Genomic DNA, 25,452 nt, shown 5'->3' with positions numbered 1-25,452 from the left:
TCTCACCATTATCACTGGGGAGAAACTCTTAAACATCACCAAACGTCTGGACAGACAGAGACGATCAGAAGACTGTTTGGTCTGTTGTTCACATAATCATACTGTCAGCTAATAGTGCAGTCAGCAGCTCACAGTGGAACAACTATGAAGGAGCCAATGCATTTATCCTAATGGATAGACACCGTTTTATGAGGGAAAACAGAGAGTATGAATATTGTACTACACAAAGTACTGGCCCCAAAATGAAGAATTGTTCCTTGTAGTTTTCCAGCGAAGACATGTCAGCAGCTTGGACATGAAACATGCCATCACTGTTTCTTATCTCAATATGTCCCTGGGTGGAAAAGTGAGGCAACGGCTTACTGATGTCTTGCAGCCTGCCTGACCATTAAACCATATTTCCATGCTGATGGATGTCAGATGTAGCCTCCTAAAAAATTGCTTGCCCTTGATTTTTGAGCACATTCCCAACTACAGTTTTCCAAACTTATGCTTCATGCTTCTCAAATGGAACAAGTAAATACAGACTATAAACAAGTTAAAATAATTGAGGAAAGGGAAAGAGTGCAGCCAGGTGAGAGCACAGGGGGCGTTATCTCACACAGATCTTCCCATCTGAAGTTTTTGGGATAGCAGCCTGGAAGGACACTCAGTGGTATTTATAAGTGAAAGCTGTGAAACATGTGAGTAAGTTCTATTTGAAATGGAAACAGGAAATGAGTTACAGCTGTGGCGGGAATGTGGCACAGCTGTCCAGCGCCAAAGATGGTTTAAACATTCTAAAAGCTTCCAAAAAAATTGAGAGGAGACACCCATGAAAGCTGTTAGGGGCCTAAAATTGCGGAGCAAGCAAATTAGATGGCTTACATATACTGTAGTTTATCGCTTCAATATTGACTCAAATCATAGCTTAAAAGACAACAGCTTCTAAATGCAATTTATAATCACAGGATTTATGCGTCTACTGACGAGATTTATCACGAAGCCCCCTTTAGAATATAATCATCCCCTAAACCTCAAAACATGGCAAAAACGGCAATCATTCTCCTAAATCTTGGCATGGATACACACATGTATCTGTCTTCACTTTTCACCCCTTGGCCCTGTAGGATAGACTGTGGGAGATTGAAAGCCATGGAGCGACCAAAATGGCGTAAACCATACCAAAGGAAGCTCCTTTGTTCCTTTTCCAAAACTGGCTCCATTTTTTTCCCCCTGTTTTTTTCCATTTGGGACTCAGCCAAGGGAAGTAGAAGTATGTCTGCCCCTCTTCATCCTCTTGTCTAATATGTCCCATGCCTTCCAGTTGCTTACATCATCAATCAGGGAGATGGTTGAGTGTGATGGGATGAATATAAACATTGCTTAGAGTTATGGGCTAAAATAGGTAGCGTCCCGAACATAACTGGCTCTCTCTTCCCTAACACAGAGAGGTCCTAGTTGGCGACGGGTATATTGAATGACTTTGCATTCATGTTCTTTAAAACCACTGCAAATTAGAAAGACGTATTGAAAATAAAATAAAAAAGAAATTGGATTTACAATACTGAAATTCACTCACATCATCAACTTCAAGCAGCAGGCTTGTTATTGATAGCCAAGTGCCAGAACTAATCATCTTCCTTTTAATGCTCACTTATAAATGCACACCCTCATGTCAAAACCTGAGTACACATTACTCTCCCAAAATTGTCTACTTACTAAACATGTCACTAATTAATTATACATCTGACTTTTTCCCCCTCTAATATTTACATGGTGTTTCGGCAGAGTTTTATGTACTAGTTGTAAAGTATTTAATAAATGTTTAAATATGTACGAGAGTCAAGATCTTAGCCAGTGCACGCACTATACAGCAGATGTTTACGCAATATCAAAAGACTCTGCTGGGCCTATCAGAATGAGTAAGACATATGGGTAGTTTGTTTTTCACTTGCCAAAATAGAAAAGGGAGTATGTCCACTTGGGCCCCATCAGGTCAAATCATAAAGATCCATCACTGGCTTTGCACTCTGCTAAAACGCTAAGGAAACATATTGTAGATTTTAAGACCCTTTTTATTCAGCCAGACTGTGTACTAAAACTAATTGGATTTCTGTCAATGGAAAAAATATATCCCTGGGACAGCTTTGAACTCAATAGCTCTGACTATCCAACTGCGTATGAGGGAGTGGGACCTTGCCACATGCCAAGCACCAGGGAGGAAAATTAAATCGGCGGTCAACATAAAATATTAAAATAGCATAGTATCGAATTTTTGAAAAATGATGTCAGGACGGCTCATTATGGCCAGCAAGGCAGTGAATTTAGCTATATTTAGTGGGTGATAATTGAAATCATAGCTGTAGTCATTACCACTGACAAGTTTCTAAATAATACCCAATAAATCCCCTCTTTTTAGCAAGGTCCCCATGACAGCTGGCAATGCTGAAAATTATAAAGAAACTGAACCGCTTTTCCTTGCTCCCCCCAACTCTACTCTTTCTCTCTCTCTCTCATTCTCTCTCTCTCTCTCTCATTCTCTCTCCCCCCACTCTCTCAGAGCCAATAAAATGTCAGCTTTTATTCTCCTCCTCCAAAGTGTTGGCTAGATGTCAGCAGACCCTTCTAAAGCTCTGCCACTGCAAGCTGAAGGCCTGTAAATCTCTATGTCAGTGGCACGCCATCCGTCTTGGGATATACAATAAAAAATGTGACGCAGTCATAAAAGGAATGGCATCACTGGCGACTATATATATATAATGTGAACAAAAGGAACATAAAGACGTTCTATTCAGAATCCTAAACCACAAGATGGGCTTCAACTGAAGAAGGGAGAAGGTTGAGGGACGCTCTAGAAGGCTGATGGCAGCTCCTGACAGTGATTAACACATGGTTCAGTGGGCTTTTGTAGTGTTCGAACAGAGAGATAAAGATTTATGTTAGATAAGTTTTACTTAGAGTAAAGGAACTGTGCAACTGAAGGCGGATAGGTTAGCTGCTCTGCTGTCTTACACTATCTCTACATAGGGAAGTATAGCATGTGTGATGCACAGAGTCTTATGTGTATCTTGATTAAGACATTTGTTTCTGTCTACACCAGACACTGAAATATTTCCTCTATAGGATAGAGCAACAGAATAATAAACTATTGTCAAAAAATATTAATAACACATTAATAAGACTTGTTGTTGCATTATGATTGACATAAGTATTGTAGTTTATTTTCAGTGGGCAATGTCAAGCACTGTTGTGTAGTGTCACTGTGTAGTTCGTTACCATAGTAACTTACAACTTTCGTACAACTTTAGTAGGAAAATATTTTCATTTACATGAAAAGAGTGAAACCACAGGAGCAAACAGGGTGGTGCGATTAAACTACTCAGATGTGGTGTAATTGACTACTTTTTGTCAAAGAAAGTCCTACGGTAGTGAGAGAACATAAACTCATCTAAAGTTGTAAATCTCTGAGTCAAGACCTGCAATGACTTTGCCTGCTGATACTTTTTGATGCATTTATGTGTAGCTATCCAATAACAACAAGGGGATCGCTAAAGTAGTGTTTTTCTTAATTAAAAAGGTATTCAGAATGTAATGTACTGTTTAAATTAACTTATTTCCCATTGTAAAGAAAGACACAACAGCTGATGATCTACTCCACTCTGTCTAGTTTATGCATCTCGAATTTTAACTGGGTTTTCGTTACACTGGAAGATGTGTGTCCTAATTATCCGATGCATTGAGAGGTGGTGTATGAAATATGGGGCTCACATTTATCATTTTAAAAAGGTCTATGCAATTACATTTCAAGTGAAACTACAATTTTGCTTTGACTAAATGATGCGAGCCATCACATACCACATGTATAATTTTGATAAATAGAACAAATTATTCTTTACAACTTCACTACAGGGCTCAGTAGCTTGAGCTCTCTGTTGGCACTATTTTAACTGTCCTCAACAGCGAGAACAATATTTGCAGCAATCAAAACATTCCGATATAACTTCAAATTGGAGAGATGGAGAACCAAGATGAAGCATCCATTAAGCATAACATCCTTTGCACTATGTGATTCCATCACTTTCCCAGGAGTAGTACATAATTTAAAAAACATCCTGGTGAAAATTAAAAAGGTTGTTTTTTCAATACCATACAATGATATAAAATATGAATAAGTTATTTCCTGCCAGACCTTGTCCGTCTCATCTCTTTGGTTTAAATCTCAGGGGGCTGGGAGAGCTCTGCATCTTCCTTAATTTATGAGACACAGATCCGTTTATCCGAGAAAATCGGCTTAAACAGGCCTGATAGATCGGATATGAAATATATTTCCTCAGCAGAACAGAATTCGCCACCACTATTACCAGACACACACACTCTTCGCTACCAGTTAAGTGATTTGAAGACTTCATACTGCCAATGTTTCATATCCTCTCCTCCTAACTGACACTTTATCTGCATACTGGCATCTCTGCAGATTGAACACTTAGACAAGACAATGACAGGCTCTCTTCGTTGTCACTTCTCATTCTAGGACCAGTCTAAAGCCTCTTACTGGGTTTCTACCAATAACAGGCCCCTTCCTCCACCTTCTCCCTTCACCATCAAACAACCATAGTCTACCTAGCATAGATGGAAAAGGAGCACTTGAAGTCTGTGACACTCATTTGTCAATTAGAAGGCCCCTTCCTGTGATGACATACAGCAACTTGAAAGACAAAGCAGTGCCTGTGACGAATTAGGGGAGACAGATGAGTGAGCCATGAGCAGCAGAGTAATACTATAATGTTCTTTAGATATGAATATAAAACGACACAGCTGACAGGCCATACAAGGTTTTATTTCATTTCTCAGTGTACCAAGCCTCCCTACTTTGTCTTCTTTGTTCTCTTTTCATCAGACTACTTAAATCTCTTTCTGACAGCCAGGCGACATTTAGAGCACTTTCATTTTAAAAACGCGAGTTAGCATACTTGATTTGTCATTAAAATGCAAAACGCCTGCCATCACCAACATAGCCTGGGTGAGCACATACCCCTTCACGCGCACAAACACACAAACGCATGCACACACAGCTGAGGTTCATCTGTAATCCCAAAGTCCAATAGAGCCCCCACTTAAAGGTACGCTAAATTTCAATTTTAAAGTATGAAGTCAAGAGTTCATCTGTTAAACATAATTCTTATAAGTATATCAAAGAGTAATGTCAGAATTTCACTCATATTCAGATCATATACTGTGTAATATTAGATATGACCTCTGTTGCAGTCCAGATCCTAATTATTTAGACAGTATTTGGTCTATAGGCTCTGTGCTGCAGCAAATTTATAAAGTAATAAAATTCTGGATACTATATGGAAATGTCTAGTTTCACATGTAGATGAGCTAATTTACATCAATATAAAAATTTTGTGGAAGATAAAACATGTTTTATCAGTAATAATTGAGAGTTGGCATTTAGATTAAAGGGGAGTTGTCTGACAACATAAGCAGTAGCAAAGATGTTAATAATAAAGCTCAAAGCAAAGCAAAATGTCAAAGAGCTAGCAAAAGGTAGCCAGTTTGCAAAATTAACAAAAACAACAACAACAACAAGAAAAAAGGCAGACAACCTGGTAACCAGAGGAACATAAGTCTGTCAAATGACAGGAAAATGATTTGCACGGTGAAGAAAAATATTTTATGATTTTGAAGTTCTCTCCAGGAACCCGCAATTATTAGTCACATAATGATCCTTTCCTATTTTGGTATAGTAATTATACAATGAATATACTGTACAGCACAGATATTGGAGGCAAATTCCTTATCAGGTTTTGGCCCTCTGATCAAATTGGAGCTTTCACATTTGTTTCTCCAGAATATTGACATATTATTTAAAATCTCTTATTCCTACTGTATGTATTCATAATGTAGGGGTTTTGTATTATAAAAACAATAATGCAATGCAAAGCAGACTTTCAGGTTAGGTTTAAGGTTTTTACAACTGTAGTGAAATCCAAGATTCAACTTTATTGATCCATAGGGAAATTGTGTTGCCTTATTACAGCTGTTCTCCACATGAAAAGTAGAAAAGAAAGGAAAAAACTTCCACCAACCAAAGACAATAAACAAGTACAAGTACAAACTACTGATCAATAAGTAAGAAAAAAACCCAGCTAGAGGAGTAAAAATAAATAAAATCAAAACAATACTAGTTACCATTTTGACCATGTGGTCCCCTCCTTTTTACAGAAGGGGGATGAGTTGAACAGTTTAATGGCCACTGGGAGAAAGGATCTCCTGTGCTCCTCTATGCAGCCAACACGCAGTAGAGTGGGTGGGAGGGATTGTCCAGGATGGAGAGCATTTTGGACACCATTCTCCTCTCAGCCACAACATGCAGTGGGTCCAGCTTCTCCCCCAGAACAGCACCAGTCCCTCCTTATTAGTTTGTCAAGTGCACAAATGTGATTGGTTTATCAAGATGCCAGTCAGATCTCCACAGAAAAGCATCACTTTTCCAAAAGCATTGGAATTCTTCCTGTTACTCACAAACATGTGTCATCCTCAAACATCATGGGTCCAGGGTGATAGCACTGTAAGTAACAGATGCAGACACTCAAAGTGCACCCCAGTTACAGATGGGAAATATGTCAACATAGCACATGCCCACTCACTGCATGGTGTACATACCTGACCTGGAACAAAGTGGACGACAATGCTATCCAAGCCCATCCTGAGACAGAAATCTCACTATGAGCCACATTTTTCAACACATTGATGAGACAATCTGACACCACAGCTCATAGAGGGAGAGTTGTGGGTGTGACAGCCCACTGCCATAATTTCATCCTGCCATTACCTGCCCAGCCACTCACAGTTATGCTCACAGAGACAGATGCACAAACACTATGCAACATCCCTTGGCCTACACACACACACAAAAAAAAACCATACACATGTGCATCACATGCACAAAACACACATAACTCAGTTAAAGGTGATGCCAGTACCTTGCTTCTGATTGTGACTCATTGTCAGGTTGCTGGATGAGTGCTGTCAACTGAGCTGACAGAAATAAGCACATTAGCTACAACAATCTCTGGCAATGCCTCCTTCTCAATTTGAGTCAAGCAGCATGAAGAAGCACATGACGCTGAAGGCAGTCCACCGAGTATCACTACAGTTATAACGTGAATCAGTTTACACCTGGTTTGCTTGAGCTGACACTGAAACAAAGTCATGGTGTCAATAAACAAATGCCTTTTCTTGGAAGATATATGGATTTAATACCGTGATACAAGATGTGATATAATTCAGGGTGCTGGATATTGGATACTTAAATATAATTCCGCTGATCAGTTTTGGGCACCAACTATTGTAAATAATTTCTGCTGTGAGTAAATTACTGTATTATTCACAATGGGGATAATTCTTTTAGGAATTGAAATCAAATTGAAAATAATAAATTATTCTAGCACATTTAGTCTTAAATTGAGTGCCATTTAATTTAGTGATCATCACAGAACTCTAACTTCAAGACAGCATACAAGTACAGCAGCAAGACGCACTTTTTTTTTTAAAGGAAAAGCTTTACACCATTAAAGTGTGATTCAGGGGCCTCTGTCTGTGCATTCTTATGGGGATGAAATCACTCAGGGGAATTGCTATCCCTTAGCATGAACATTATCACATGCTGAGCTGCTTATTGAATTTCACAGTTCCACCCACTCATGACCTCCCAGTCTTGTCATGTGAGCACCTACTGAAACCATCTGCAAAGGAGAGGGAACTTTAAGGAGAATCGTAGATATACAAATTTAGAGTTTAAAAGACATGTGTGCACACGCCTGTGAGATGTAACAGTTTGCGAATACGGTTTGGCTAATTACTGAAACACAATGTTTACATATTTTACACTGGGTGATGACTCACTTGTTGGAAACAGGTTTAACACGTTTCATGAAAATCTGTATATGTATCGTCACAACAAATAAAGGGCGCCTTCACTGATTTTGAAATTGGTTCTTCTGGTTTGGGTAGTAGGCGTCCTTATATCAAAATATACTTATAGATAAAAAAATGCCTCCAGTTGACATCGCTTGGAGGAACCTTTAACTCAGATTAGTTGCTCACACTAATTATGGGTAACCTCCTTTTTCAGAGCTCCCCAGATGACAACATCTGAACTCCAAATGATGAAAAACTCCTCCGGGCGATGTCATCTACAGGATTTTTCTCTAAAAGCAGAGTAATATTTTAATATAGGGAAGTTTGAAAGCATTAATGTTCATTTACACCTTAAGAGTAAAGCCACAGTATGCAAGTTAAAAATTGGTGAAGTCGCCCTTTAAGTCAACAGCACGCGTGTGTATAATCAAACGTATGGAAAAAAAAAAAAAGTATCTCGACACATATTTGATGTTAAGCTATGATACGTGTTTTGAAAGGGAACTATTTAATCATTCTATCTTTGGAAGAAAAAGATAAAGCACTATGTAACAAATCATTCTGCCCACTAGCAAACCATCAATCAATAGTGTACTGACATGAGCTCCAAATGGTTCATGTACCACTTTGTTACTTCTACATTTCTCTGCCCATAGCACCCTTTGAAGTTTGGTAATGATATCTGACATTTCAGATTAGCCGAACTGAAAATTATTAATGAATTAGTAATATATAAGTTATAAATACTTGATACCAAACATCAAGCCAAAGTAACTGTTTCAAGGCACGAGAAACATAATGCCAGTACTGATCTCCCCTGAAACGAACACACTAGTCATATTTCATATACTTGTTGCAAGCAGGACTTGACATTAACATGCACCAAATGTGGGTGGATTTCAACAGTGGTGGTTAATACACTTCACTTCACTTTTACTAGCCACTTTGGTAGGTTAAATTTTATAGCCTTTTTTTTTTTTTTTTTTAATAAAAGCAATCAGAAATGATGAATAATGTGACACAAAAAAAACTCCCATGGGCACTACCTGCACACAGTGTTCGCTAATTGGACCATTGTGAAGCGTATTACCTTGTGCTTCCTCGCTAGTGATTACCAACAAACAACACTGTAAACAAGTCGTCCCCGTGGAGAACATGGAGAAGATGTGAAATGGAGGACATATAAAAGGTGTAACAAAACCAAGAGATGGGCCCGTCACAATAATTGCATTATTGTGTTATGGACAGGATTTCCATAGTTTTTTTCTGACCTTGATATTATTTTTACAGAGCGCTTTAAGCCAAATGCTGTGTGACAGATGCTAACCAAACAGGAAAGTGTCAAAAGCTGCATCCTGCAGGCAAGGTGCATTCAGGGACACTACACTAAACAAGAACACTATAAAGTGTAGGTCATCTGTCTGTTGTCAGATTGCGGCTCTGTGCGAGGTGTTTAGGCAGTTCAGGGATGGTGCTCCATAATGTACATTGGTGAAAAGGAGAAGGGGGTATGTTTTGTGGTTGGGACAAGCGATTTTAAGTATCTCAACATTGTGGCCAGAGAAAAAGCTCAGTGGCTAGCAACTTTGGAAAACCACTAGCTACAGAGGCTAGTGAGCAAATAAAGTTAATGCCAAGCCCTGGTTAAAGAAACCATGGGCTTTCTCTTCTTTTGAAGTAATGGTAAGCCAATACCTGTACTTTTTTAAGCTACTCAAGAATGTTGTGCCATGCACACATATACATGGCAGTTATGATCTGTTGAAAACATCCCAAGTAAATAGGAAAAATTTAATTAGGAGAAATTTTTTATTTTGAACCCAGTTTCTGGTGATAACTCAAAGGTTAACCAGCTACCGCATGTTAGCAATGACATAACCAACTTACACTAATATGTTAAAGCATCCGATCCACATATATCCCCCTTTGGCATCATTTAAATATGGGTGTAGATAAATAGCTATAAATAGTTAGCTATGCTAGTCACTTAATTGATTACATTTGAAACCAAAAATACAGTATGATACGTCTGATCAAGGAAAAACAGAACGCAATTCCAAAAGGCCAATGGTAGTTTTCCATTTGAAAAGGGTTTTAAGTGCATTTCTACAATGTGCAGCAATTACAATTACAATTACAATTACAGGGAGCAACACAACATACATAACAATAAAACTTATTTTACAATATTTTGATCTACAATACCTTTATGACATACAGTACTTGACCAAAGTATTAAACAGTTCCTTACACATACCACTCTAAAAGTACAGGAATGATGAGGCCAATTATTTTGCGTTTGCTTCATATAAGATCACCTGAACTTTAAGTTTGCAAAAGTATTGGGTAAAAAGAGAAACCAATACTTTCCAAGTATGTCTTTGGAGATAAAATATTAAAACAGTAAATAACTCTAAGTTGACAGCTCTTGCTTTTAGCTTTGGGTTTTACCAGTGAGGACTGATTTTGTTGTTAAAAAGAATAAATCAACATGAAAAACAAAACTGTCCCTGAGAGTCCCACTGGTGATTTAGGGGTTAGCAACATACATACAAAGGAAAAGGTCAGCTAAGAAAAAAAAAAAAACAACAGTTAATAACAGAAGCATTGTGAAAACTGAAACAAAACCCCAAAACAACAGTCAATGACAACCGCCAGAGTGGTAGTGACGATATCACAATGCACAGTTCCGAGACTTCATGACCACAAATGCAGAGGTCATAAAGAAAACCAGGTTGGAATTTAGAAAAAGTTACAGAGGTGTTCCACAAAAGATTTGGAAGTTTTATAGACAGCTGAGAACAATATTAATATTAATATTATATTAATAGTAAAAGAAGAAACCAACAATTTAGTGATGTCAATGAGTCACAGGATTGATGCAGTTACTGCAAATAAGAAACTGCTACAAAATATAAATTCTATTAACTTTCAAACTATCCATTCAAAAAAAGTTGCTCCAATACATAAAATCTGACTGATCTGATACAAAAGGTGCTGCATTCCATGTTGTCTAGATGTCTATGTCTAGATGTAATGTAAAATCATTTTAAACTTTTATACAATATACATTCTTTGATCTTAAACCTAACTATCTTCAGTGTACAGCAAACAAAATGATTTTGTAAATGGTAAAATACTTCCTCTGCAGTTGTTCGCAATTGCTTAACTTCCTTCTTGCCATATTTATGCTTTCTTGCAATATTATTTATCTGTCAATTAGGGTGGAGTTAACCATAGACAGCTCTCAAACTCAACAATCCTTGTACTAGGCTGAGTAATTGTCAGTTGCAGCACACTTTAAAAAACACTGTACACAATATCTTGTGCAAAGCTAAGCAACATAATGGAGAAAAATCCTGTGAATACATTAATAGAGTGAATTTCACAGTGAGCATTGGAACATTGAGCAGGAATTCCAGAGCACACAGGGAATGTCTAGATCTTAATTTATTGACAGTCAGACATGACTACAAATATGCAACAAATGCATATTTTATAGTGGCTTCCTCTGACTCACTTGCAAACAGTTGTAATGAAATGAAAACGAAACACTAGGCTGTATCCATTAGGCCGAGCAAAGCTTATGATGTACTTTCTATCTGATCCTTACAGGAGGTAGGACTGTGCCCTAATGAAGGAAAAAGGAAATTTAATTTTATCATAAAAATCAAATTAATTTAAACTATTTGGTTCAGTAATGTTTACATTATCCAGAATGTTTGTCTTTTCAGTAAGCTGATGTCACTGTCCCTTAGGGTGGAAACTGACTGGTTTTATATAGTGTCTGGTGATCGTGTAGTCCATGACTGGGGGCGCCAGTGGCGCAGTTCTTAGAGTGGCTGCCTACCGACCATAGGGTCAGAGGTCTGTGCCCCGCTTTTCCCAACCACATATCAAAGTGTCCCTGAGCTAGACACTGAACCCCCAACAGCCCATTTCCCCATCCCCAGTCTCGCAGTGCTGGTTCCAAGCCCGGTAGAAATTGGGGAGGGTTGTGTCAAGAAGGGCATCCGGCGTAAAAACTGTGCCAGATCAACATGCGGACAAATGATCGGCTGCGGTGACCCTGAACCTACAGGATAAGCTGGAAGGACAAAAAAAAAAAAAAAAAAAAGATGGTGTAGTCTATGAAGTCCACGGCATTTCCATTTCTAATTATTAACCCATTCTTAGCTTAAGGTGATATTTGGCTTGGCAGCCCATGTGACCATTAATATTAATTGATGTCCACTCGTTATACATCTTAAACTTTCCAGTCTACATTATGCTATAATGTTTTTGATATGGTACAGAAAAGAACATTTTTCTCTTTCTCTATTCTCTTCAGTCTGACAAATCTGTCCTTAAGGAATGAGAGCTCTTTGCACCGAGAACTGTATTGCTATCTTTAAAAAAGATATTTGTTCTCATTTACTTACATAAGCAAAAAATAAATCTGCTCTTTAGTGTACACTCTGATACATTTCAATAATGGATCTGCTTCTTTTATATAGTGTCTTAATTAAAGATTTACTTTTAAACCTGTATAACAACTTTCTTCTGTAACTTATTTCGAGAATAGAATGTCCTGCAAAAATTTATGTTGAAGAAAATGTTACATTATCCCATATCTAAATTTGCATGATTAGGTGCAAACTTGTTCCTTGACACTACAGTACTACTTGTTCTAACACATAAAATGAAGTTTAAATAACTAATCAATTTTAACAGCAGTTCACCAGGTGCTTTCTCTGCACATGCCTTGAATAGATCATTATATGGATTGATAGTATGCAGACTTCAATGTCAATGTCAAATGTAACTAAAAAAAAATGTCTCCAATTATTTTCACATTTACAAATACAAACACCTTCTACTACATAGAATGGATGTGTATAAAACGTATTGTTAATGAAAAATTCAACAAACTGACTCACTGGTTCATATTAATTATGTAATGCCTGGAGACAACAGGTTTTCCTTGCAAGTTAATGGCTCTTATGAGTCTTAGGGAGCATATAAATAAAACTAGTATAGTCGGGCAATTGTTCTCAGTTGTTCCCTGCCATATTTATGCCTACAGATGTAAAGGTTTAATTGAAGGCTCCATATCTCCACCACAGACAACTGCCTCAAGACCACATTTTTCAGCAAATAGTTTGTCTTTTTTTGAGCTCGTTTAATGGAAAAGAGTTCTGAAACAAAAGCACTTTACAGCCATCACCTCCTTTCTTTTAGTTGCCAGATCAACTATGCTAGTTTTACTACTGAAATGGCAGCCCCCGCTGAAGTAGCTGCCATAAGATGCCCCTTCATGTCCTGAAAGAAGAATTGTTTCTTCTATTTGCCCCCGAATTAGCATGTCACATTTATCGATTGCACTTTTTATTCTTTCCCAGTTTGGCATCAGCCCTGCTCTTAAGACTCTTTCAGCTCTTTGATGCTCTCATGACACCCTGACCGCCGATTAACTGGCAGCACACATTCAGGTGCACCTGATGTAAAGATGCGTGTCTCCCAGAAACAGACAGCATATGCATCCAGGTGATTACATTTTTAACACTTACCTGAGCTCATTGAAGCTGAGATCCAGCCTTTTTGCAAACTGGCCATATGTGTCTCCAAGGAAGTCTGGAATGTCCTTACAGTCATGGCCAATGTAGGAAATCTTGAAGAATAAAAAATCAAAACCCAATAAATAAAAAATATAAGCAGTAGTAAGACAACAACACCGCTGACATGAACACAGCAAAATAAAATTGCTTGATACCACATTAATAATAATGTTATTGTAATGTTAACAATAATGATTTTGGGCTTGGACAACAGGTAACATGCTCCCTTGTATATCATTCAGAATACACACTCAATTGCAACTTCATTAGGAAAACTGTACAATCTAAGGCAATCCAAGCTCTATCATTTACTTTAAATAGGGTGGGCAAAACTGACAAATGATAACCTTGTGAACTAGAATTCATGGTGGAGCTGCTGTGGAGCTTGGATTTCATTAGATTGTGCATGTGTACCTAATACAGTGGCCATCAAGTGTGTATTCTGAATGAAATACAAAGGAGCATGTTTCCTGTTGTCCAAGCTTTTGTCACTGTTAACACCCAGACTAATGCCATTGATTTGCAAGATCAATAGACAAAGACTAATACGTGGCACTGAATAGTTTTATCATCATATCCTGCATCATTATACAATATACTGCTGCAACGTTAAAGCTTTCATTCTTCAAGTGAAACAGTTGGAGGAAGCGCAGATCTGAACGTCACAGCCGTAAAACTGTCTACGGTGTGTCACATGACACCTAACAGTTATGTGGCAGAAATCATCTAAACCCAAACGCAAGTAGCACCGGTCAATCAGTCAATGGTAAACATGCAGCAGGGATGTGAGTTGGGGGGGACAGTGCGACAGGAAGTTTCCAAAACAAACTTACCTGAGTCCCATTTAACGCGACCAGCGACTCGTTGTCTGCCATAACTTTCTCCACAGGAAAACAGTCCAGTAAATGTGTTTCTGAGCCAGGCTGTCAAAGCCGATGTCCAAAGTCCCGCTCAGGCAAGAAACCAGCAGATGTCAACATTAAACTGGGATGTTTGGAGATGTTCACCGACTATTTTCAGATCTACTTGCACTTTCCCGTTTGCGTTCACTTTACAGTTTCCGCGTGCCGTTAATCAGCTGACCTACTGTTGTGCGGAAGCACGCGGTGGCACCGTGGGCGTGTCCCTGCTGAAACCCCAGTGCTGGCGATCAGCGTGTGAGTGACATACTGCTTAGTAACATTAAAACACGACAACATAGGAGTTGTTTTCAGACAAAGTGCTGTGCTGATGTCCACCTGTTGAAAGAACAACACCTGTTTGCTAGAGTTAAAACTATTTGGCACCACGTGTTTTATATCAATAGTTAATTAAACTGAATACAATAGGTCTACATTAGAACTTATGTGACTACAGCGAAGTTTGCTGATCTTCATCTGGGTTTAACTCATAATTCCCTTCATGCAGTAATTGGTTGTGTAAAACTTGATTTCAAGTTTAAACATAGTCTTCTTACAGTAAGTTTAAAATCTCTGGTGAGAAGATTATAGGTTCAATACTACCCCCAATCTCCGCTTAAACCTCCAAAATTAAAAGGTGAGTTGAGATGGATCAAATTCATTATTTTCCTCACAATTCTACAAACAATACCCCATAATGATGTAGTGAAAGAAGGTTTAGAACCTGATGGTCACTCTGAAAGAGCTCAAGTGTTTCTCTGTGGAGAGAGGAGAACCTTCCAGAAGAACAACCATCTCGACAAGACTCCGCCAATCAGGCCTGTTTGGTAGAGTGGCCAGATGGCAACCACTCCTCAAGTAAAAGGCCATGACAGCCCACCTGAAGGACTCTCGGACCATGAGATAAAAAAAAACACTCTGGTTTGATGAATCAAAGATTGAACTCTTTGGCCTGAATGCCAGGTGTCATGTCTGGAGGAAACCAGGCACCGCTCACATCCTTGTCTATCCCATCCCTACAGTAAAGCATAGTGGGGGCAGCATGATGCTGTGGGGATGTTTTTCAGCAGTAGGAACTGACGCTCCCCATCCACCCTGATGGAGCTTGAGAGGTACTGCTTGTCGATCATAAGCAGCATGAAAGTTTTCAGCCATTTATGCTACAGCAGTTCTACCATGGGATTTGACATGAGGGACTGCCCCTCATTTCCCATGCGCACCTTAGTTGCCAGTGACCCTGTCGCTGTCCATCCTTAGACTGCTTTTACTGAAAAATACATACCCACGCCACAAGACCTACCCTTTTGGACAAGCTATAATCCATTCATGTAGCCATTTCAATATGACCCTAGCTTGTCAAAGTCACTGTTTACTTGCTGCCTAATAAATGCCACTCCTTAACTGGTGCCATTGCAACAGGATAATCACTTTTATTCCCCTTACCTGTCAGTGGTTTCAGTGTTGTGGCTGATCAGTGTATGTTTCATAATAAAACCTACACAGAATTACATTTTTTTTTTGTTGCATGGCATGTCTGACTTGTAAGATAGTTGCAAAACACTGTGGGGCAACTTTGGCTCAGGGGGTAGATCAGTCATCCACCAATTCCAGGGTCGCAGGTTTAAATAAGACACTAACCCAGTGAGTTTAGGCCAGCTGCTTAGTGTGTGAGTGTATGTGTGTTTGTGACTGGGTGAATAAAAAGCAGTATAAAGTGCTTTGAGTACCAATATGGTAGAAAAGTGCTATTTAAGTGCAGGCCATTTAGCATTTCATTACATTACATATCTTATAAAGAACTAGTGTTTGTACTGTATGTTTAAACATATTTACTGATGTTTCTATACTGTCTGCAATTTTTACCAACTTGTGGGTCTTGACTTTTTAAGACTAAAACAGCTGTTTGTAGGTTTGTGTGTGCATTCTTACCCTGAATGTAAATGTTATTAATAATTCAATGTATCTGTGCCACGTATCTGTTTGTGAATCTGATCTTGAATGACCATAGTTCAAGTGGACTATGGGTCTTTAAGCTCCTGACAGCAGATAAGACTGGATATGTGCTATATGCTAAAGGCTACAGTATAATACTAGTGTGGTCAATACAATACAATGGTGAAATTGTAATCTCAATGCACATTATATCCAAGTGGTCAAAAAAAAAATTTTATTTAGGAAGACTTTAATTTAAACAGACCCACTAACTGACCTGTAAGTCAGTAAACATACAAACATAAATGTATTGTTTCATTAAACTTTTGGAATACATTTAGCTTTAGATAAAAAGGTTAAAAATGAGGTCACTTCTTTTGCACACTTTGCAACAAATATGTAATTTTTAAAAATACATATTTTACTGCAGTGTTTATATGAATGTAAAAATGTTTACATGATGAAAATATATTTTCAATTTTTAAAAAGTAAGTTTAGATTTTAGTCAAGTGTCACTGAGTTCTAACAGCAGGCAGGCAAACACTAAACCGACCTAGATGCTCTGTTTATAACATTTTTCTAAAGCTGTGTTAATGCGTACAAGGACCTGAAGTTTTAATTTCAAAAAGTATTGAGGGGGGGAAACGCACTCTCTGGGGTCATGGTGGCCCTTGTTCGACAAAGTCAGAAAGTTTGCGCCTCACATCTCCTCTGCCACACTGCATGTTATGTGACGTCACGAGGGACCTCCCATACGCGGAAAAGCTCCCGTTCCCCCTGCAACACGCCTGGAGAGACGGCGAGAGGCTGCATGGCTTCAGAATGCAATGAGTGGTTGTCTTTGACTAATTTAAAATGAGTTGCTGTTAGAAAGAAAGGACTACATCCTTATGTTGTTGCAAAGTTATTTTTTTTTTAATCGTTTACCTCTGACGTTTTACTTCGGAGCTTAGTAGGCAGTGATTCCAGGTAATGTCGTGTCACGGACTTTCCTGTAAACCTGTCCTTCTTTGGAGTTTTAGGGGAAAAAATAGTTTACTTCTTGCATGCGTTTTAATTTTTTCAATAATTAAAGAATATATCTTTTACTTTGTTGCCGCTGCTTAGAGGCGGTACACATCTCTAAAATAGGTTTTTAGGTTATTTGAGAGCTGCTGTCTTAAAGTAAACTAAATATTAGCCTGATGGAGTGTAAACGGAGCGAAATAAAATTAATAATTCGATGGTAATCTTGGTCATATCTCTCAAACAGCACGGAAGTAAGTAAATTGTAGACTATAATTTTTAGATGCAGCCTATTTATAATTTAAGTCTGTGATCATGAAAGTTTTTTAATTGTAGCTATATTTTCTATTTGATGTTCCATGAATCAACTCCAAGAGTCAGAATTGTGCTTCCTCGCTTCATGAGTCGGCCCAGTGTAATCCTGCAAATCTAACGTATTTCGTCGAGAGATGTAAATAGTTGTATTTGCATGCGTGGAGTGATTCATAAACATGTCAGTGGTATGAAATATATGGGGATATTAAAACTTTCTATTTAAATATCGTGAATTATAGTCGCAAAAAATGTGTTCCCATTTAAGGGGAATGCCGAGTATTTTGGTGTCTGGTGCAGTAGCCCATTCGTCATACGGACAATAAAGAGGGTTTTCGCCTGACAGTGAAAATTTATGGTTGCCCTTCTTTGCCCTAATAACTCACATATTGTGTCACGGACTGACAGCCCTTGCAGAAAACAGCAAGCCTGTTATCAATCACACATCTTTGCATATTGTGAAACATCCCCCACTTTCCTGGCAGTGAAAACATATGAAGGACTATGTTCATTTGGACTCTTACAGAGATTAAATTGACAATTCTATTCTGGAGCTGCTGAATATTTATATTACACATGATATCAAAATTCTGACTAATAACAGAGAAGTTAATTATCGCTTGTTTTGATTTTTTCATGCACAGTTTACATGCTGCAGTCAGTCATGCAGACCACTGTAGGCCTACGCTGAAAACGTTTTTTTTTCCAGTTAGCTGAAAATTGGCTTTTCACTCTTCTGTATCAAGTTTTATTTGTAAATAGTCGCTCTAGATTTTGATTTCTACCATGTGGACAAAATGTTTGTTTTGTAGCCTTCAACGCAAATTACATTTGCTGCAGATTGTGGACTCGGACACGCAGCACGTTTTCTGTTATTATCCATGTATTTTTCACAAACACATATCTTGCCCCCTGACTGTCCACTCCAGGTTTTCTTGCTCTCCAAGTTGACCTGTCAAGCAGATTACCACAGAAAGAGATTAATGGCAGAGGCGGGTTGCAATAATAATCGTTTTGTTTGAAGTGACAACTTTGATAGGCGTTGATTTACTTACAAACTGATAGGCTTTTAATTGAGCGCCTCCATCCCGATTGAGATGAAAGGAAAACCGCATTGAAAAGCTGCCCGATCGCCCTGGAGCCTCAATACTGATTAGCCATCTAAGCGGTGAATAGTTCAAGGCATTTTAAACTTCTTTTCTCAGCGGCCTGACAGACCATTTCTCTTCCTTTCTTTTTTCGAGTCCGCTTTTCCACCTCTAAAAGAAAATAAATCATTTTCATTGTATGTAAATAAAATCGAGCTGACACGAATATAAAATGTCTGGATTTCTTTTTTGTTCCCTGTTTTTGTTATCCTTGTTGCTGATGACAGTGTGCCTGAGGCATATGACAGGTTTTAACAACACAATAGCAGATGCGTTTAGCCAAAATGGACAGGGTTCTGTTTTTAGAGACCGTGGTGTTTCACCGGGCTCGTACTCATGATCATTTCTGAATGAATGTTTACTTTTACAGATTGTTTAAACAAACTCATTTCGAAATTATAGGCTACATTATGGTAGACAATGGAAATGTAAATTAAGTTTTTTTCCCGTTTTACTTTATATTTTTTTATTTGTATTTTTTTCGTAAGGAGTGTTTTAGTGGCACCGGTGTTTTTCCTAAGGGTTCTTGTTAACACCATAATCTGCCGATTATGGAAAAAGCACCTGAAAGCACTCGCAGCTATTCCCTGGAACATGTGAGCTGGACTGTCTGCAAGTTATTAAAGTTTCATCATGTGTACCACCTCCGAGGTATTTGATGAAGATCTCCAGAAGTTACACACTTTGCCTAATAACTAAGAGAATGAAAAGCCTAAGTAATATAATCTACAGCTTGTGCTCCCTGCTGCCCGTTGTGTCTGAACTAGAGATGTGGGCTACTGTCGAGGCATCTAAAAATTACAAGTTAAATCCAGAATCGATTTATTTCCTCCGAAAACTTGATGTCTCTTGCAGAATGCCTCGCTCCCCATTTGTTCTTTTCCCGCAGTCACACTGGCATGTAATCAGCCACAATAGCTGACATAAATCAAGCGATGGATTGACAGCGTCTGACAAATAACTGATTGATTGCGGTGGAGCAGAATTGACACTTGACGGAGGGGTGGAGATAGAAATAGAAGGGCGGTGTATATTATACTGAAAACATGTGACATTCACATCCCTCCATCACTACATTGGTCTATTCCTGTCAACGCTTGTCTGTTTAGGGAATTCATGCTGAAGTGGTTGGTTTTATGTTTGCCGGTGGGGAAAAGCCCCGGTTGCGGACGTGCGTAAAACGCCACCTGCGTTGTGCGTCTCTCGGGCTACAGGCGGTTGCAGGAAAGCAAATAAAAACACTTGCGAAGATAACCACGAGCTACCGAAAAACTTATTTTCATATACAAACTTCAAAAATGAGTGCTCCTCTGAGTGTTTTAATGGCGAAGAAGAAGAGAAATGGTCGACAATGCCACAAAGGGCTACACATACAAATCAGGAAGTGCAATTCTACATGAATTTATAATAAGATATACATTCTGTAATGTATGGTATGTAAAGTAATGTGCTTAAAATGATAAAACACGACACGACACAAGCAAGTAGGTTATTACCATTTGAATCGAAGTTAAACAAACACATAATGTGCATATGTTTTGTTAGATAAAACTGCCAGTGTTTAGAAGTAAGTCTACATTGTGTGTTATAATTTGTATATACACGGTTCAAAGATTAAATTATGGCACACTAATCCATGTCAAGGCATGCAGGGAACCCGGAGTCGCACATCTGAAATAGTGTAAGCGGTCTCACTAACCAATATATTTAAGCCTCACTCCTCCCCCGAGCTGTCAAAAAAAGGCGCTTACAAAGAGGAGAACGTCACATCCCCTTGACCCTCCAATCACCTCAGGGTCCCATTTGATTGGAAGGCGGCAAAGGCTTTAATCTCGGACTAATTCAGCTGCTTTTGAAGTGAAAATTTCTACCAGTCCGTACTTCGGGAGTGCAGAGCGAGGACCTGCAGACAGGCGCACACAAGACGCAGCGCTCATGGTGCAAGACGCAGCCACGGATCTGCGATAACCTCGCACGGGCTCCTTCCAGCTGCCGCGCCTCGCTGCTTTACCACCAGGATTATATATCATTGAAGCGTTTTACAATTTTTCCCCTAAGAGAGGCTCGATGCTTTTTTGATTGTCTTAATGAATCTGACGAAAGCAGCTCCGTTTCATTTTCTGACAATTGGGACATGATCACGTCGCCCTCGGCGTCTGCCCTGAAAAATAGTGATATTTGTGTAGCCTGGGAAAGCAGCAGTTCTCGGAATAGCAGCTCAGCGAGCATCAACAAGCCTTTTCTCCACTCCGCACCTCCGGCTGATCCATTACGGCAAGCGAACCGACTTCCCATCAAGGTTTTGAAAATGCTTACCGCACGGTCGGGACACATTTTGCACCCGGAGTATCTGCAGCCTTTACCTTCTACCCCGGTTAGTCCTATAGAGGTAAGAGATGATTTAAATACTTTCTATAATTATATTGTTCAGTAATTTGGCTATTAGCTTGGATACGACGCCGTTTCAGGGATTTTAGAGGTCTACCCTCTTAACACACACTATCCATTCATGATTCCCCCGTGTTATAAAAACAAAATGTTTTCTATAAAGAGCTGCAGTTTGTTTTTAGAAGCGTTGCAGCCGTAGTTTTGTTCACGCAAGACCCGTGGATACATTTCCGCTTCAAAATGTCGGGAAATGTTCCACAGAAACTGCATTCTCTCACCCTGTACTTTTGATAATAACAAAAGAAAGCAGTAGGTTTTGCTTCTGAGAGCATTTATCAACATTTTTTTAATCTTTTTTTTTCTACAGCTAGATGCCAAGAAAAGTCCGCTGGCGCTTCTGGCGCAGACCTGCTCTCAGATCGGCAAACCGGACCCACCACCTTCTTCCAAACTGTCCTCAGTAACAACAAATGGATCTAGTGAGAAGGAATCTAAATCCGGTCCTTTGAAATTGAGTGACATCGGTGTGGATGACAAATCTAGCTTCAAACCTTATTCTAAACCTTCAGATAAGAAGGACTCGTCTTCGGGTGTCTCAGGCGGAGAGAAGTCTGGTTTCCGAGTGCCGAGCGCCACCTGCCAGCCGTTTACGCCGCGGACAGGCAGCCCCAACTCAAGCACTTCCGCCTCCCCTATGCCATCAGAGGGGAAATGTGGGGAAAGGGATGAAAAGAAAGAGTCTGATTGTAATAAAAATGGCACTACGGACGGCTCGGGCACCACTAGCCACAGCAGGATAAGCGTGAGCTGTGGTGGAATTAACGTGGAGGTCAACCAACACCAGGAGACGACGCCTGGCACTAAATCCACCTCCTCCTCGGAGTCCCCATCTGTAACATCTGTATCCTCCGCATCCGTTCTCGGGTCAGGACTCGTGGCGCCGGTTTCTCCTTACAAACCGGGACAGACAGTTTTCCCTTTGCCTCCTGCTGGGATGACCTACCCAGGTAGCTTGGCTGGGGCCTATGCTGGCTACCCTCAACACTTCCTGCCCCACGGAGGGAGCTTGGTAAACGCACAGCTGGCTAGCTCTCTGGGCTGCAGTAAGGCTGGATCCAGTCCTTTGGCTGGGGCTTCTCCACCGTCCATCATGTCAGCCAGCCTGTGCAGAGACCCTTACTGCCTCAGTTACCACTGTGCCAGTCACTTGGCGGGCACAGCCAGTGCTTCCTGCACACACGACTCTGCTGCGGCGGCAGCCGCCGCCAGCGCCCTCAAGTCCAGCTATCCACTAATGTACCCGACACATCCCATACATGGCGTTCATTCCTCAGCGCCATCATTTAGCGGACACCCCCTGTACCCATACGGTTTCATGCTCCCCAACGACCCTCTCCCACATGTTTGTAACTGGGTGTCGGCAAATGGACCATGCGACAAGCGTTTCTCCACCTCAGAAGAGCTCCTGAATCACCTGCGGACACATACTGCTTTTACTGGGGCTGAGAAGTTGATTTCTGGGTATCCTGGGTCTTCATCGCTGGCCAGCGCTGCAGCAGCGGCCATGGCCTGCCATATGCACATGCCACCGTCAGGAGCCCCCGGGAGCCCCGGGACTCTGGCTCTGAGGAGCCCGCACCACGCGTTAGGACTCAGCAGCCGCTACCACCCATACTCCAAAAGTCCCCTTCCAACCCCTGGTGCCCCCGTTCCCGTCCCCGCAGCCACAGGTCCTTACTACTCCCCTTATGCACTGTATGGCCAGAGACTCACTACAGCATCAGCGCTTGGATACCAGTGAGGGAAAATGACTTTGGAAAGTTTATAGTACTAAGAATGCAAATATAAAGACTTTTATATTAACAGCGCTAAACTTATGGGCGGGATCCGTGGACTTCAATTGTATTTATTTATATGTCGGCTTAAAAGCAGGCGATAATAGCTGCAAATGGAAAATATTTGAGCAACTCAAAAAGTGCATTATGATGAAACTGAACTTTATAGGTAAAGTGAAAACACACGTTAGAGTACTAATTAAAGTAGGGTTCCTCATTTCGATGTTAATTTGAAATTGCTATGATTGTATTTGTTCTTATTTAATGTCTCATTGAGAAGAAAATAATTTACATGCATGTTTGTTTCTTAAATTTCAAAAAATGTCCACATTTTAAATTGCCGTTATTTTTCAGGTGTACACCTTGGAAAGAGAATTGGTATTTTTTTGTATGTATTCTCGAGAAAAAATAAGAAACAATTCTGTTCCATATCTCCGTGTGCCTCATTTTCTGAATACTACTCATATCGAAATAAGAGTCGTGTTTATTTCCCAATGACGTTTGTTTTAGGCCTGTTAAATTAATAGACTCAGAAAACCTCATTGATCATTTTCCTGACACTGGCAGGCCTATAGATTTTCTATGCTGTCATCCTTTTTTAAAAGTTAATTGCTGTGATATTTGTACATAATGTGAATTTTTCTTTCTTTCAAAGCCCAAATATTGAGAAGCTTTAATCGTTACTTTAATCAGAGCACACGTGTTAAAATTCTAAATTAACTTTAATATTTGAGGTGTGTGTGTGTGTGTGTGCGCACAGAGTCAAACGGGCTTTACAAAGTGTGTGTAATGGAGAATTTAATTTGCTGGTGGCTGAGTTTTTACAATGATTTGTTTAAGAAAGATCACTTGTTGTAGACTAACTTGTTATTTTACTTACTAAAAAAATGCGAAATAGAAAAAAAGGTTGGACGAGGAAAGTCGATTTTTTTTTCTTTTTGTTTTAATTATGAGCCCAGGTATGTTTCTTAATTTGCTAAATTAAAAAAAACACACACAGCAATTTTATAACCGTAAAAGAAAAATTGACTCCATATTATTTTCAAACTTCCACGTTTAATGCACAAGAACTTTTTGCGAGCGTCTACGTCTTGTGTTTTTTTTTTTGTATTTTTTTTATTTTTTATGTATGATATAAGCTACGAGCTGAGAGAAAGCCCACCGCTCCACCACTGAGATTTCCGCGCGGAGGCCAAAGAAGTGGTTTATACAAAAATCGTTAAAAGTGTTTTTGAATGGCTGATCAGATGATATTTATAAATTCGCGATTGATAATCTCATCCACCTGTAAAGCTAATGTGCACAGAACTACATTTGTTATTAAAATATCTAACTTGTGCAAAGTTGTGGGATTTTTATGCGGGTACTAAAACTCACAACTCATTGTATGATCTCGCAAAGTCCGGCGCATATTGAAGTGCTATTAGTCAAAATGAATAATAATAACATCCCATATGAAAACATTTTCTATCATCTCCTTTTTTTCTGAGTTCCTGCACAGATAACAGTAATGGACTTACTGTATATTGCTACTGATGAGTTCTATATGGGACTCACAAGAAACATCAGCTCGACATTTTTGCTTATTGTCCTTTTAATATATAGAAAAACAATTATAAATCAATATCGGTCCATGAGTGGATAGTTGAGTTCACACAGTCACAATTAATTATCCATGGTGTATAGCTTTAAATCAACAAAGCAATAAAAATGATCTACATCTTTTGCACAGCCTATCTATAAACCCTTGCAGTAGTTGACTCTTTACAACATAAACTCTGTCAGGTCTTTTGGAGATACCGTTGACCCAGCTGGATTACAGTATTTATTCAGAATACTCCTCAGCCATGTCTTGTCTACCGCATAGCGGTTAGTCAGACGAAACAAACTCTCATAGTGCGCATAGGCCTCACACGCGTCCTAAACTGATGTAATGACGGTGAAAGGGAGCAATTTCCATTTTTACTCACATCATGGTGGCTGTGCTCGGAGGTCCCCGGTGGAAGGCAATTTATCATGTGCCCCTCCCCCTGGCCTTGTCACTGGAGGAACAGGCAGGCGCATGTGTGCATGAATTACCAAGCCTCCCACCTACCCCCCCCCCCCCCCCCCCCCCACCTCACTGTAGAGATTTGACACAGAGGAGAGAGAACATAAGGGATTAGAGCATGCAAGAGTATTAAAGTTCATATTCACTTATATTCACTTTGTCCATCAAGGCCTAAAGCCGCTTAGGTGCTCGTGGTAAATTTTACACCGAACCACTGCAGAATGGTACACCAAAATAATTTCATTATAACTAGATAGCTGATATGAAATAGATATTCCTACTGTTACTTATACAAAACTGCTTGACATGGTTTTATAGATTTGACAGGGGTCTTGTTAATCAATTTAACGGTCTGGTGAAGGTCCTGAGAGGACACAC

At 39.5% G+C, this 25,452-nt stretch overlaps 2 protein-coding genes across 2 annotated transcripts in view; one reads left to right on the top strand and one right to left on the bottom strand.

Annotated features, from left to right (window-relative positions):
• The window catches only part of lrmda (leucine rich melanocyte differentiation associated), a 204,366-nt gene extending 189,775 nt beyond the window's left edge, over positions 1 to 14,591 (bottom strand). Inside the window, exons 1-2 of the mRNA XM_067519423.1 lie at positions 14,339 to 14,591; positions 13,458 to 13,558 (exon numbers count right to left, since the gene is read on the bottom strand). Coding sequence (XP_067375524.1) covers positions 13,458 to 13,558; positions 14,339 to 14,380 — 143 coding nt within the window. The 5' untranslated portion in view covers positions 14,381 to 14,591. The remainder of the gene's footprint in view (positions 1 to 13,457; positions 13,559 to 14,338) is intronic.
• A 6,010-nt stretch (positions 14,592 to 20,601) lies between these two features.
• znf503 (zinc finger protein 503) lies at positions 20,602 to 24,049 on the top strand. Its single transcript, XM_067518982.1, has 2 exons — positions 20,602 to 21,190; positions 21,557 to 24,049. The coding sequence occupies exons 1-2, from the start codon at positions 20,936 to 20,938 to the stop codon at positions 22,988 to 22,990; spliced, it is 1,689 nt and encodes a 562-aa protein (XP_067375083.1). The 5' UTR covers positions 20,602 to 20,935; the 3' UTR covers positions 22,991 to 24,049.
• Positions 24,050 to 25,452: the final 1,403 nt, after the last annotated feature.

This window comes from Channa argus, chromosome 1 (assembly GCF_033026475.1).
Source record: "Channa argus isolate prfri chromosome 1, Channa argus male v1.0, whole genome shotgun sequence".
In the NCBI taxonomy this organism is placed as follows: domain Eukaryota; kingdom Metazoa; phylum Chordata; class Actinopteri; order Anabantiformes; family Channidae; genus Channa; species Channa argus.
Note: the sequence above shows the minus strand (reverse complement) of the source record. Positions and strands in the feature narration are given on the sequence as shown.